The following is a 12,810-nucleotide window of genomic DNA, read 5'->3' on the forward strand; positions in this document are numbered from 1 at the left end:
AGCCTCCCAAAGTGTTGGGGTTACAGGCGTGAGCCACTGCGCCTGGCCCCTCTAAGGTGTTTCTTCACATCTGGAGGAATTAGCCTCACCCCAGGCCCAGCTCTGTTGTCCAATGTGTCTGTCTTGGCAGAGGTCAGAGGTCAGCAGCTCTGTCCCCCCCCCACCCCCCCCCACCTCCATTGTGCCCTACCTTGCAGGGTGACTTGTCTCCATCTTTGTTTTGGTCACACTAGAAGCTGAATTCTTGGGAATCCCAGCAATTTAGGAGGCAGTGGGCTTCGGCTCAAGTCCTGTCTTTGTTCTTTTTTTTTTTTTTTTTTTTGAGACAGAGTCTCACTCTGTTGCTCAGGCTGGAGTGCGGTGGCGCGATCTCGGCTCACCGCAACCTCTGCCTCCCAGGTTCAAGCGATTCTCAAGCCTCAGCCTCCCGAGTAGCTGGAATTACAGGCATGCAACACCATGCCCGGGTAGTTTTTACATTTTTAGTAGAGACCAGTTTTCATCATCTTGGCCAGGCTGGTCTGGAACTCCTGGGCTTAAGTGACCCGCCTGCCTTGACCTCCCAAAGTGCTGAGATTACAGGCATGAGCCACCATGCCCAGCCCAGTCGCTATTTATTTTTAATATTTTCCTCACTCTTCCCCTATACCCAGATTTTCTTCATTATGTTACTACTTTCAATTTACTAGTATTTATAACATGTATAGTATATTCCATTCTGTACTTCAGACTTTTAAAATTATTTAATCTTAGATTGATATTTAAATATTTTCAATGGTAGCCAACTATCTATTTATTTATTTATATTTTTTATTTTTAGAGATGAGGTCTCATTCTGTTCCCCAGGCTAGAATGCAGTGGCTCAGTCATGGCTCACTGCAGCCTTGACCTCCCAGACTCAATCTCCTACCCCAGCCTCCCGAGTAGCTGGTACTACAGGCAGGCACCACCATACCCAGTTGATTTTTTAAAAATTTTGCCAGTAGAAACCCCGCTATGGTGACTCATGCCTATAATCCCAGCACTTCCAGAGGCTGAAGATCACTTGAGCCCAGGAGGTCGAGGATGCATTGAACTGCACCACTTCACACCAGCCTGGGCAAGAAGCAAGACCCTGTCTAAAAAAAGAAAATAAACCCAAACCCAGCCATTGATGCCATCCATTCCCCCAGGATCACTGGCCAGTGAAGTCTACTAACATGTTCCTCGGCCATCTGAAGCCATACACACTGCTGGGCACTTCACTTCTGGGATTTTCAGTAACCAGATCCATTGCAGCTTGGGGAGCTTGGCTTTTTGGTGATTGCTGATCCCAAGGCTGACCCTGAGCTTCTCACAGAGGCATTTTCCGTTCACTCGCCCACCTTGGTCAGTGTCAGTCAGACTCCTCTGTTCTATATCGATGTTGCCATCCCACATAACAGGAGTTCAATTATTGGGTGCCTTGCAGTGGGTGGTATCCCAGAAAAAGCCTCCATCCGGTGGCACTAACTTCTCCTGGGAACCGCAGGAAGCTGTACTTGTCATAAGGGCTGTCCACAGGTTGTCTAGTTCTTCTTCTTCCAATCATGTGGCAAGAGTCGGCTTCTCTAACCCCTTTAATTAGTTATGGCTATCTCTGTAATATTTTTTTTTTTTTTGAGACGGAGTCTCGCTGTCACCCAGGCTGGAGTGCAGTGGCGCGATCTTGGCTCACTGCAGGCTCCACCCCCCGGGGTTCACGCCATTCTCCTGCCTCAGCCTCTTGCGTAGCTGGGATTACAGGCACCCGCCACCTCACCTGGCTAATTTTTTGTATTTTTAGTAGAGACGGGGTTTCACTGTGTTAGCCAGGATGGTCTCGATCTCCTGACCTCGTGGTCCGCCCGCCTCGGCCTCCCAAAGTGCTGGGATTACAGGAGTGAGCCACCGCGCCCGGCCTATCTCTGTAATATTTTTAGACAGGGCAAAGTGCTGGGATTACAGGAGTGAGCCACCGCGCCCGGCCTATCTCTGTAATATTTTTAGACAGGGTCTCGCTCTGTCGCCCAGGCTGGAGTGCAGTGGCTCGATCATGGCTCACTGCAGCCTGGACCTCCTGGGCTCAAGCGATCTGCCCACCTCAGCCTCCCAAGTAGCTAGGACTACAGATGTACACCACCAGTCCAGCTAATTTTTGTATTCTTTTGCAGAGACAGAGCCTTGCCAAGTTGCCCACCCTGGCCTTGGGCTCCTGGGCTTGAGCAGTCTGCCCAACTCGGCCTCCCAAAGTGTTGGGATTACATGCATGAGCCACCTTGCCTGGCCAGGGTTAGCTATTTGACAGGTCAATAAAATGTGAGCTGAATTGACATGTCACTTCTAGGCAGACGCTATAAAAACCGCCTTCTTCTTCTTCTTCTCCTTCTCCTCCTTCTTCTCCTTCCTCTTCCTTCTTCTCCTTCCTCCTCCTTCTTCTCCTTCCTCCTCCTTCTTCTCCTTCCTCCTCCTTCTTCTCCTTCCTCCTCCTTCTTCTCCTTCCTCCTCCTTCTCCTTCCTCCTCCTTCTCCTCCTTCCTCCTCCTTCTCCTCCTTCTCCTCCTTCCTCCCTCTTCTCCTTCCTCCTCCCTCTTCTTCCTTCTTCTTTCTTCTTCTTTCTTCTTCCTTCTTTCTTCCTTCCTTCTTCTTCCTTCTTTCTTCCTTCTTCTTCTTCCTTCTTTTTCCTTCTTCTTTCTTCCTTCCTTCTTCTTTCTTCTTCTTCCTCCTTCTTCCATCTTTTTCCTTCTTCTTTCTTCCTTCTTCTTCTTCTCCTTCTCCTTCTTCTTCTTCCTTTCTTCTTTTCCTCCTCCTCCTCTTCTTCTTCTTCTTTTTGAGACGGAGTTTCACTCTCGTTGCCAGGCTGGAGCACAGTGGCACGATTTTGGCTCACGGCAACCTCTGCCCCCCAGGTTCAAGCGATTCTCCTGCCTCAGCCTCCTGAATAGCTGGGATTACAGGTATGCGCCACTGTGCCTGGCTAATTTTGTATTTTTAGTAGAGACGGGGTTTCTCCATGTTGGTCAGGCTGGTCTCAAACTCCCGACCCCAGGTAATCCGCCCACCTTGGCCTCCCAAAGTGCTGGGACTACAGGAATGAGCCACCAAACCCGGCCCTTTTTCTTTTTTTGAGACTGAGTCTCGCTCTGTTGTCCAGGCTGGAGTGTAGTGGCATTGTCTTGGCTCACTGCAGCCTCTGCCTCCCAGGTTCAAGCAATTCTCATGCCTCAGGCTCCTGAGTAGCTGGGACTACAGGTGCACGCCACCACGCCCAGCTAATTTTTGTATTTTTAGTAGAGACGGGGTTTCACCATGTTTGCCAGGCTGGTCTTGAACTCCTGGCCTCAAGTGATCCAGCTGCCTTAGCCTCCCAAAGTGTTGGGATTACAGGCGTGAGCCATCATGCCCGGCCTTTTCTTCTTCTATTTTTATTTTTTTTAAATACAATCCACGGTCCTGGACTAGACTTCAGGGTTTTTCAAGAGAAGCTGGAAATCTATTTTGCCTGAGAAATGTGTTGTTGTTGCTATGCCAAACTAAATGCACACATGACTGGATTTGTTGTTTCTGCATGTTGTAGTAGTTCTGACCATGAGTTCGGGAATCTGGGGTTTGAATTTTGGCAGTACCACTCATCCATTCTGCATAGTTGAGGGTCCCAGTTTCCTCATCTCTAAAATGGAATTCTACCTCATAAGGTTTTGTGGGTTTTTTTTTTTTTTTTTTTTTTTGATAGAGTCTCGCTGTCGCCCAGGCAGCAGTGCAGTGCTGTGATCTTGGCTCACTGCAACCTCCGCCTTCCAGGTTCAAACAATTCTCTTTTCTCAGCCTCCTGAAGAGCTGGGACTACAGGTGCACACCACTACACCTGGCTAATTTTTCTATTTTTAGTAGAGATGGGGTTTCACCATATTGGTCAGGCTGGTCTCGAACTCCTGACCCCAGGTGACCCACCTGCCTTGGCCTCCCAAAGTGCTGAGATTACAGGCGTGAGCCACCATGCCCGGCCCTCATAAGATTTTTATGAGGACCACATGAGATGCTGAAAGCACTTAGTAATATGTCCAGGAGCAGGGTCTTGCTCTGTCACCTAGACTTGAATGCAGCGAGTGGCATCGTCATAGCTCACTGAAGGCTCAATCTCTTGACCTCAAGCAATCCTTGCCCCTCAGCCTCCCAAGTAGCTGGGACTACATGTCCAGCTAATTTTTGTATTTTTGTAAAGATGGGGCCTCACTATGTTGCCTTGGCTGGTCTTGAACTCCTAGTTTCAAGTTATCCTCTCACCTTGGCCTCCCGAAGTGTTGGGATTATAGGCGTGAACCACTGAAACTGGCCAGGACAGTGATTGATTGATTGATTGATTGATTGATTGATTGATTGATGTGAGACAGAGTCTCGCTCTGTCGTCCAGGATGGAGTGCAGTGGCACGATCTCAGCTCATTGCAACCTCCACCTCCCGGGTTCAAGCAATTCTGCTGCCTCAGCCTCTCGAGTAGGTGGGATTACAGGCACATGCCACCATGCCCGGCTAATTTTTGTATTTTTAGGAGAGACAGGGTTTCACCATACTGGCCATTGCTGGTCTCGAACTCCTGACCTCATGATCCACCCGCCTAGGCCTCCCAAAGTGCTGGGATTGACAGTGGCATTTAAATAGAGACCTTTTAGAAAAGTGGGAGAGTAGAAAAATAAATAATAAATACACAAACAGAGACCTATAAAGGATGAACAGTGAACTGGGTGGAGAAGTGAGATAGGCGTAGGGAGGATAGCCCTCAAGCAGAGGGAACAGGGTAGAAATCAATCATGCAACACCAAATTCAAGCAGTGAGGATAGAGGGGACAGCCAATCCTCTAGGGAGGGCTAAGGATTTCCTGACTGATAAAACCTGAGCTGCAAAGCCGCCTCCCATCCAGCCTTGGGCAAGTCTCTGCCAAGCTGGGACTTCACACTACACTGGCCAGCCATTGACTTCCCTGATGGAAAAACCACAACCAAGTCCTCGCTGGGGCTGGTCTGCCAAACACAGAAGACAGAGGGAAGGGGAGGGGGCTGTCTTGGGGTCAGAAGTGAGCAGGTTTTCCAGGGGAGAAGGAAGATTGAGAAGAGGGGTATGGATGCTGGCTCACACCTATAATCCCAACACTTAGGGAAGCCAAGGCGGGAGGAACACTTGTGGCCAGGAGTTCGAGACCAGTCTGGACAACATAGCGAGACTTCGTCTGAACAAAAAAAAATTATAGTTTAAAAATTAGCTGGGTGTGGTGGCGCGTGCCTGAAGTCCCAGGTATTCACAAGGCTGAGGCAGGAGGATCGCTTAAGCCCAGGAGGTCGAGGCTGCAGCAAACTATGATCCTGCAACTGCACTCCAACCCAAGTGACAGAGCAAGACCTTAAAAGACAAAAAAACAAAAAACGGCAGAAAGATGAGAAGCCGTTCCATTTGCATAGGCAGTTGAAGTATCTAGGCAGAGGCCACCAAGGCTGACTGGATATCAGGCAGGGGATGAGGCTGGACAGCCTGCAACGCCTGCAACTCCAGGTTGCGGAAATCGTGTTTGTAGTACCTCAGTCGAATGGAGATTGAGCGCCCCCTGGGAGCAGTGCTAGGTAACAGACGCTGGAGGACCCCGATGAGGAGGGGCGGCGGTCGGTTCAATCTGGCAGGAGCCTGCAGGTCAGTTTTCTTCTCACAGGAGCTAATTCTGTCCGGCATCATGGATTCCTGGGCTCCCAGAACGGCTGGGCAGGAAGGGACCTTAGAAAGGGATCTACCACCGCGTGCCCCGTGCCAGAGTTGGGCACTTTGGTGACAAGAACATTGGCTTGTTTAACACTCCCAACTGTGCTTCGAGGTCATTATCCCCATTGTCCCCATTTTGCAGATGAGAAAAAGCAAGGTTTGGTGGCTTCCCGGGGCGGGGCGGGGATTCGCTGTGACTCCAGGTCCTTTACCCCGGAGCCCGCACGTCTTGTAAGACACTGATTCCCGGAGGTCTGAGGAGCAGGAATCGAGGGGGAGGCGCCCAGGCTTTCTAGGGAACAAGAGTGTGAATGCACTCTCGACGAGAACCACGCCCCCCTGGTCGACAAGACTGATTCCTGCTGCCTTCCTTTAAGGGCCCTCCCCTGAAACGCGAGGTCCTCGCCCCATGGGGAGGCGGACATTCTTTATTCCCGGATCGCCCGACGTTTTTCTCCCCCACCCGCACTGATCCCCACTGGTGACATAAATCCTTCCCCTCCACTCGCGAGTGAAAGCTTGGGACTACATTTCCCGCCAGGCTGTTCAGAAGCCGGCGGCGGGGAGAGGAGAAAAGAGTCTTTCCGTTTCCGTCGCCTCGCAATTTGGCGTGTCCGCCGGGATTCACATTTCAACAGCGACGTCCTTTCTCTGTTGCGCTCGGCAAGGAACTACATTTCCCAGCAGGCACCGGCGCAGAGGTCGAGGGGCGAGGTCGCCATCTTTATCGTAGTCCTCTCCCTCACTTCCGCAGGGAAGAGGCCAGGCGCCTGGACTACACATCCCATGTCGCCGTCGCCCCGGCCCTGCAGCCGCCATCTTTGCCGGTGGCCCCGCCCCGTCCCCTTCCATTGTCTCGACTGGAGATGATAGACGGGAGCCGGGAGACTGCAACTCCCGTCAGGCCGTGCGCCACTGGTGGGGGGGATTTCGAGACCACAGGCGGGCGAGGTGCCCAAGGTGGTGGAAAGCGGAGACCGGGAGAGGCTAAGTGGCCTGCCATCTTTACGGTAGTCTCCTCGTCCTCCTGGTTCCGCCATTCTTAAGGAACACTAGAAGGCTAGAAAACTACTAATCCCATCGCACCTCGTAAGATCGACTACTAGTCAGGTGTATGTCCCTCTTCCGCCATCTTGCTTGTAGTCCTCGTTCCTTTTCACCTTTCCATTGTTCCTGACGAGTAGAAATGGCAGCGGGAAGGCAGCAGATGGACTGCGACTCCCGTCAGGTACCACACACGCGGAGGGTTGTGGACAGGAGGGCGTGTGAGTGCCTGGGAAGGAGGTCGGGTCGGGGGAGAAGGCCATCTTGTTTGTAGTCATCGTTCCCGCTCCTTCTCGATGTTCTGCAACTGGGAGCCTCGAGGCAACGGGACTCTAACTCCCGGCATCCTCGGCTCCCGGCTGGGCACGCCCTCCGCCATCCTGTTTGTAGTTCCCGCTGCCCCCAGCGTCCTATTGTTCCCCCGTAGCATCAGTGGCCGCAGGACTACAACTCCCGTCGAGCCCTGCGTGCGTTCGTCCTGGAAAGTGGAGGTGGTGGAGGAAGGAGGGGGAAGGGGGCGGGGTTCCTCTGGGAGAAGGAGGGAGTAAAGAGGGGGAGGAGGAGGAGGAGGAGGAGAGGAGGAGAGGAGGAGGGAGGGGAGGGGGGAAGAGAGGAGGAAGGAGGAAGGAGCTGAGGAGGGATGAGAGAAGCGGCCAGGGCCCCGGGCCGTAGCAGCGCGGGGCTGGGGGACCAGGGGGGCTGAGACACCCCAACTGCCCCCTTCCCCTTTCCCTCTCCCCCTCTATCCTTTCCTTCCACCCTCCCGCTTGAGAAGGGGAATTTATTCAAATTTTATTTAAATCCCTATCTCCCGAGGGTCGCGCGCTGGGGGGAGGGGGAGAGGTCGGGGGTGCGCGCGGGCTGGGGGGGCGGGGCCGGAGCAGCTTCCTTCACCCCCCCTCCGCTCGCCTCGTAGCTGTAGGGCAGGGGGTCGCAGTCCAGGGGCGGGCCCAGGGGAGGGGGGCAGGTTACAGCGACCCCCCCCTCCCCGGGAACCGGCGGTGGGCGGGGCTTGAACCCCGGAAACGGTGGGGGGGGGCTCAGGCCTGGCCCTGGACCCCTGGGCAGTGGGGTCCGGGAAGGGGCCAGTTAAAGGGCCAGGGGCGCTGGGGAGAGGCGGGGCGGGGTGGGGGGAGGGGAGCTGGGACTCGGACCCGGGACTGAGTGGGCCCCGGGCAGAAGCTGAGCACCCTGCGCCCAAGGAGCCCCCGTTGGCCTGGGGGGGCTGAGGGACTGAGCCCCCCAGAGCAGGACCTCCCCCTGGAAGGGCCGCGCCGCAGCCCGTGGGAGGGCCTCGCCCCCGGCGCCCCCCATCTCCACTCGCCGCCGTCCCGGCCTCCGCCGGAGGGAGGGGCCGAGCGCCCTCGGGGGGCCGTGGACCCCGGCGTTCTGAGCGTTCCGCGCCCCGCGCCGCCCGGCCCCCCCGCCGCCGATGGCCGCCGACCCGCCGGGAGCTGCCGAGAAGGGAGAGATGGCTCCCGGGACACGTGTGAGGTGGGTTCATGCGGCTCCTCCTCACCCCCAGACCTGGGCAGCGCCCACTCCCATTCATCCTCAGCCCGGCCTCTCTCTACCTTCCCCGCCCCCAGCCTCACCCTCTCTCTGCTCCAAACTCATCTCCAGCCCTCCTTCCTATGACCTCTCCACCCTGGGGAACTGGCCCTCCTTCCTAGACCCTGCTTCCCCTTGAAAGCCCCCACCCCCGCCTGCAGTCGCCGCCCTCCAGGCCCCTCCCCTGGAGCGCTGGAGGGCCCCTTAGCCCCATGGATGGGTATGAAAGTCTCTGGAAAGGGGGAATCTGGGGTAAGACTCTGACTGGGAAGAGACCCTCCAGGCTTCTAATTCCACATGGGATCTTGGAGGATCTGGTTTCCATGGGAGGGGGAGCCCAAGGGATTCTAGATGATTAGGGATGAAAGCAGCCGGGGAAGCTGGGGGGCCTAGGACTGAGCCCATCCTGAGTTCTGGGGAGATGTCAGGCTGGATTCTAGAATCCCAAGGAATTTGGGAGATTGCCCAGGTGGACCGGAGGGATCCAAGAGGAGGGTGTCCTGGAGGAGGGAGCCCTGTGGGGAACAAGAGGGGCTGAGATCTTGGGCTGAGAAGGGTCTCTGAAGAAGCATCTCCAGGTCTGTCAGAGCTCTGGGGAGTTAGTGGGCAGAGGAGATGGTTAGGGACTTGGGGGCAAGGATGTCGCTGGATCTGGTGAGGATAACTGGGTTGAGGGGAAGAGAGATTGGATGGCTGCTGTGGATGAAAAGGTGGGTGGGGGGGGGGGAAGAAAAGTCCGGAGCTTCCGTCTAGGAATCTCTGGGTATCTGGGAGGTGAATCTGGGCAGTTTACCCCAGATTGAGGTTGGGGAGAGCCTGGGATATTCTACACTCGGATAACAGGGGAAGAGTTGGGATCTCTCCAAGTTAACACCACGGACAAGGAGTGCCTGGCCTTTCCAAGGAGCTCCGGTGTGGGGATGGCAGAGGAGAGGGCCTCGGTGTCCCCTCCTGCTCCCTGGGCTAGGGAAGGGACCCTGAGGAGGCGGTAGAGGAGTGAGGCCAGGAAGCAGTTCTTGGGCTCCTCTTGAGCTGCTGCAGGGAGACAGGCCTTGAGTAGAGGATTGGCCCCCAGATACACAAAAGGGGGTGACCTCTTTGTCTCCCTGAGGAAGAGGGCAGGCTCTAGCTGCCTGTGGGTGGAGGGATCTGTCAGGGGTCTCCCAGGCCAGGGCCCCAGTGGGCCCATCTGACCCTGCCACCATCCACCCACAGCCCTCGGCGTTGCTGACGCCCCCAATGTCGTCGAGCAGCCGGGGGCCGGGGGCCGGAGCGCGCCGACGCCGAACCCGCTGCCGCCGCTGCCGGGCCTGTGTGCGAACTGAGTGCGGGGATTGCCACTTCTGCCGAGACATGAAGAAGTTCGGGGGGCCCGGGCGCATGAAGCAGTCGTGCCTGCTCCGGCAGTGCACTGCCGTGAGTTCTGCCCCCATCTTTGGGCTCTGCCCACCCTTCCCAATACCTCCTTGGGATGGCTGGTGACTGCCTCCCAGCCTGTACTGTGGAGTGGCTGTTTGTTCACTCGTTCATTTCTTCCCTTCATTCACTAGTTTGTGTCAGTATACATTTTTGTCCTCAGCTCCAAGCTGGGGGCAGTGTCCAGGTGCACAGAAGGATCTGACCTAGTCCCCACTTTCAGGCTCTTCCCAGCTCTCAGAGTCACACCCCCGCAGAATGCCCAGCCCCTGCTCTACCACCCCCCAAGATGTCTCTGTGCAGGAGGGGGCCCATCCCCAGAGATGGCCCCCTTCCAACAGGTCTTGCCCTTCTCTGGCCTCTTCCTCACCCAGGGTGGTCTTGGATTCGAGGCCAAGCTCACCCTTTATGTGACCTTGAGCAAATCATGCTGAATGAACCTTAGGTTCCTTCTCTGTAAAATGTTTCCTTTGCTGAGTTGTAAAGATTAAACAATGGCATGGATGCGAGTGTGTCTACCACAAGGCCCAGCACACAGTAGGGATCAGGGAAGCATGGGTTTCCGCCCTGCCTTCCTCATCCTTTGAGCAGCCCTGGGCTCCAGAGCACGGCCCCTCCCCAGCAGCCTCGAGGAGCCAGCTGCATCCTGCATCCCCCTCCCCACTCTGCCACCTCCCTCTCTTCCTCCTGCCACTCTTTCCTGGTTGGTCTCTTCACCCCTCAGCCCCTCACTTCTTTTCCTTTATCCCCCAACCCCTTGCCTCACTTTTCCTTCTTCCCCTACCTGCATCTTCCTTGATCCTGCCGCATCCTTGTTATGACTCAGTCCTACCACTGTCTTCCCCAAAGTCACACTGTCTGAGGCTGCCCCCGCTTCCCCAGGACTAGTGGCTTCCCTAGTGTTCCCAGGGGGTCTTGCCAAAACCGGGTTCATTGTGGGATTCAGAGCAACCCTTGGGCTGCTCATGGAGCGACCTTGGTATCACCCCAAGCTGTCTTCCCCACCCTCTGAGTGTTACTGTCCTCCTCTCCAAAGCCAGCTGTAATTTCAGGGTCACACTGGCCCTGGGTCCAGCTATAACAGTCACAGGTGATAACAGCTACATATCAGTGTCTCTCATGTATTATCTTGCTCTCCCAAGAGTCCTGCGAGGGAAAGATTCTTAGCCCCATTCTGCAGATGCAGAAACGGAGACTTAAGGAGGTTAAATCAGTTGCTTGAGGTCACACTCCTAAAAGGAGCAAACTCAGGATCAGACCCAGCTTGACCCGTGGGTGCTGCACCTCATCCAGCAGCTGGCCAGGGTCCCTAGAAGGAAGGGTCTTTCCCCTGTTGTTAGCTTTCGGGGCCCCTGATGTCCCCTCTCCCCCAACAGCCCGTGCTCCCACACACAGCTGTGTGCCTCTTGTGTGGGGAGGCTGGGAAGGAGGACACGGTGGAGGGAGAGGAAGAGAAATTTGGTTTGAGTCTCATGGAGTGTACAATCTGCAACGAGATCGTCCACCCCGGCTGCCTGAAGGTGATGGCCCTGGGACCCCGGCGTCTGGGGTGGGGCAGATTGTCAGGGAGCAGAGAGTGGGGGATCACCCTGGCTCTGGGCTTCCTGGCCAACCCCCCACTCGCTGCCCTCTTGCCTACAGATGGGGAAGGCTGAGGGTGTCATCAATGCAGAGATCCCCAACTGCTGGGAGTGCCCTCGCTGCACCCAGGAAGGCCGCACCAGCAAGGTAGGGGCTGGGCTGGGCTGAGCTGTGGGTAGGTGGGGGTCGGGGAGCTGTGCAGGTCCTCACCCCCAGCTTCCATCCCGCCTAGGATTCAGGTGAGGGGCCTGGCCGCCGTAGGGCCGACAACGGTGAGGAGGGCGCCAGCTTGGGGAGCGGATGGAAGCTGACAGAGGAGCCACCACTTCCACCGCCCCCGCCCAGGCGCAAGGGCCCCCTGCCTGCCGGGCCCCCCCCAGAGGACGTGCCTGGGCCGCCCAAACGAAAGGAAAGGGAGGCAGGGAATGAGCCTCCCACCCCAAGGAAAAAGGTGAGCCACGGAGCACGCTCACTAGGCCTGTCCTGAGGAATTCTGGGAGCTGTAGTCCTGGCTGGTTCTGTGGGGGCTGTGTGGGCCTGGGAGCGTGCTCTGTGGGTTCCCCCAAGGACTGTTGGGAGATGTAGTTCAGGAGTTGGGTGGGGAGAGGATAGAGCATGCTCAGTGTGGAGGAGGGGGGACAGGTGAGGTGAGCTGGCACTGCAGGAAGCTTTGGGAGCCCTGGGTGGGTTAGGGAGGCAGGAGAGAGCATGCTCAGATCATCCCTGCATAAGAGGAGGGAGGGGCTGGAGAAGGCCTGAGGGGAGGAAAGAAGAGATGGAGCATGCTCAGTGGGCTAGGACGCTGGGTGCAAGGTGAGCATGCTCAGAGTTATCCCTGGGACGGGGGCTTCTGGGACTTGTAGTCTAAGTGGAGGACATGCACCTTAGATTTCTGGCCCATGAGTGCCTAATGGGGTCTCTCCCTTCCCCCATATCTCCCTCTCACCCTGGTAGGTGAAAGGAGGCCGAGAGAGGCACCTGAAGAAGGTGGGTGGAGACGCCTGCCTCCTCCGAGGATCGGACCCAGGCGGCCCGGGCCTGCTGCCCCCCAGGGTTCTGAATCCGAGCCAGGCTTTCTCATCCTGCCACCCTGGGCTCCCTCCCGAGAACTGGGAGGTGTGCCGGGGACCTCCTCCCTCCCCTTCCCACCTTCCCTTGCCCCACCCTTCACCCTGGAGCCCAAGACCTGTCCCTTCCTGCTCACCTTGTTCTGCCCCAGCCCCACTTGGCCACGGTGGGCGTCCGGACACCTGGGATGAGTTGGGTGGGAGGGTGGGTTGAGTCCAGGCCACAGGAGCCCCTGACTTCCCAAAAACCCTTAGGGCTCATCTGACCTACTTGCCTTATCTTTCCAAGCCTTACAGGGGAGATAACTGAGTTCAAATTTCTGTCCAACCGTTTACTCTTTGTGTGATCCTAGCAGGTTGTCAGCCACCCTGAGCCTTAGTTTCTTTATCCATGTAGTGGAGATGCTGCT

General features: G+C 56.2%; 1 protein-coding gene across 4 annotated transcripts in view; it reads left to right on the forward strand.

Annotated features, from left to right (window-relative positions):
* The first annotated feature begins 6,651 nt into the window (after positions 1 to 6,651).
* FBXL19 (F-box and leucine rich repeat protein 19) overlaps positions 6,652 to 12,810 on the forward strand; it is a 35,401-nt gene continuing 29,242 nt past the window's right edge. Inside the window, exons 1-6 of one of the 4 annotated variants that reach the window (XM_054534894.2) lie at positions 6,652 to 6,969; positions 9,552 to 9,752; positions 11,129 to 11,272; positions 11,394 to 11,480; positions 11,566 to 11,784; positions 12,288 to 12,449. In XM_054534894.2, coding sequence (XP_054390869.1) covers positions 6,928 to 6,969; positions 9,552 to 9,752; positions 11,129 to 11,272; positions 11,394 to 11,480; positions 11,566 to 11,784; positions 12,288 to 12,449 — 855 coding nt within the window. In that variant the 5' untranslated portion in view covers positions 6,652 to 6,927. Of the gene's footprint in view, positions 6,970 to 7,699; positions 8,280 to 8,302; positions 8,589 to 9,551; positions 9,753 to 11,128; positions 11,273 to 11,393; positions 11,481 to 11,565; positions 11,785 to 12,287; positions 12,450 to 12,810 lie in introns of those variants that run through there. The other 3 variants (XM_054534897.2, XM_054534896.2, XM_054534895.2) reach the window with 3 other exon arrangements.

The sequence above is a fragment of the Pongo abelii genome, chromosome 18, assembly GCF_028885655.2.
Source record: "Pongo abelii isolate AG06213 chromosome 18, NHGRI_mPonAbe1-v2.0_pri, whole genome shotgun sequence".
NCBI classification, from domain to species: Eukaryota; Metazoa; Chordata; class Mammalia; order Primates; family Hominidae; genus Pongo; species Pongo abelii.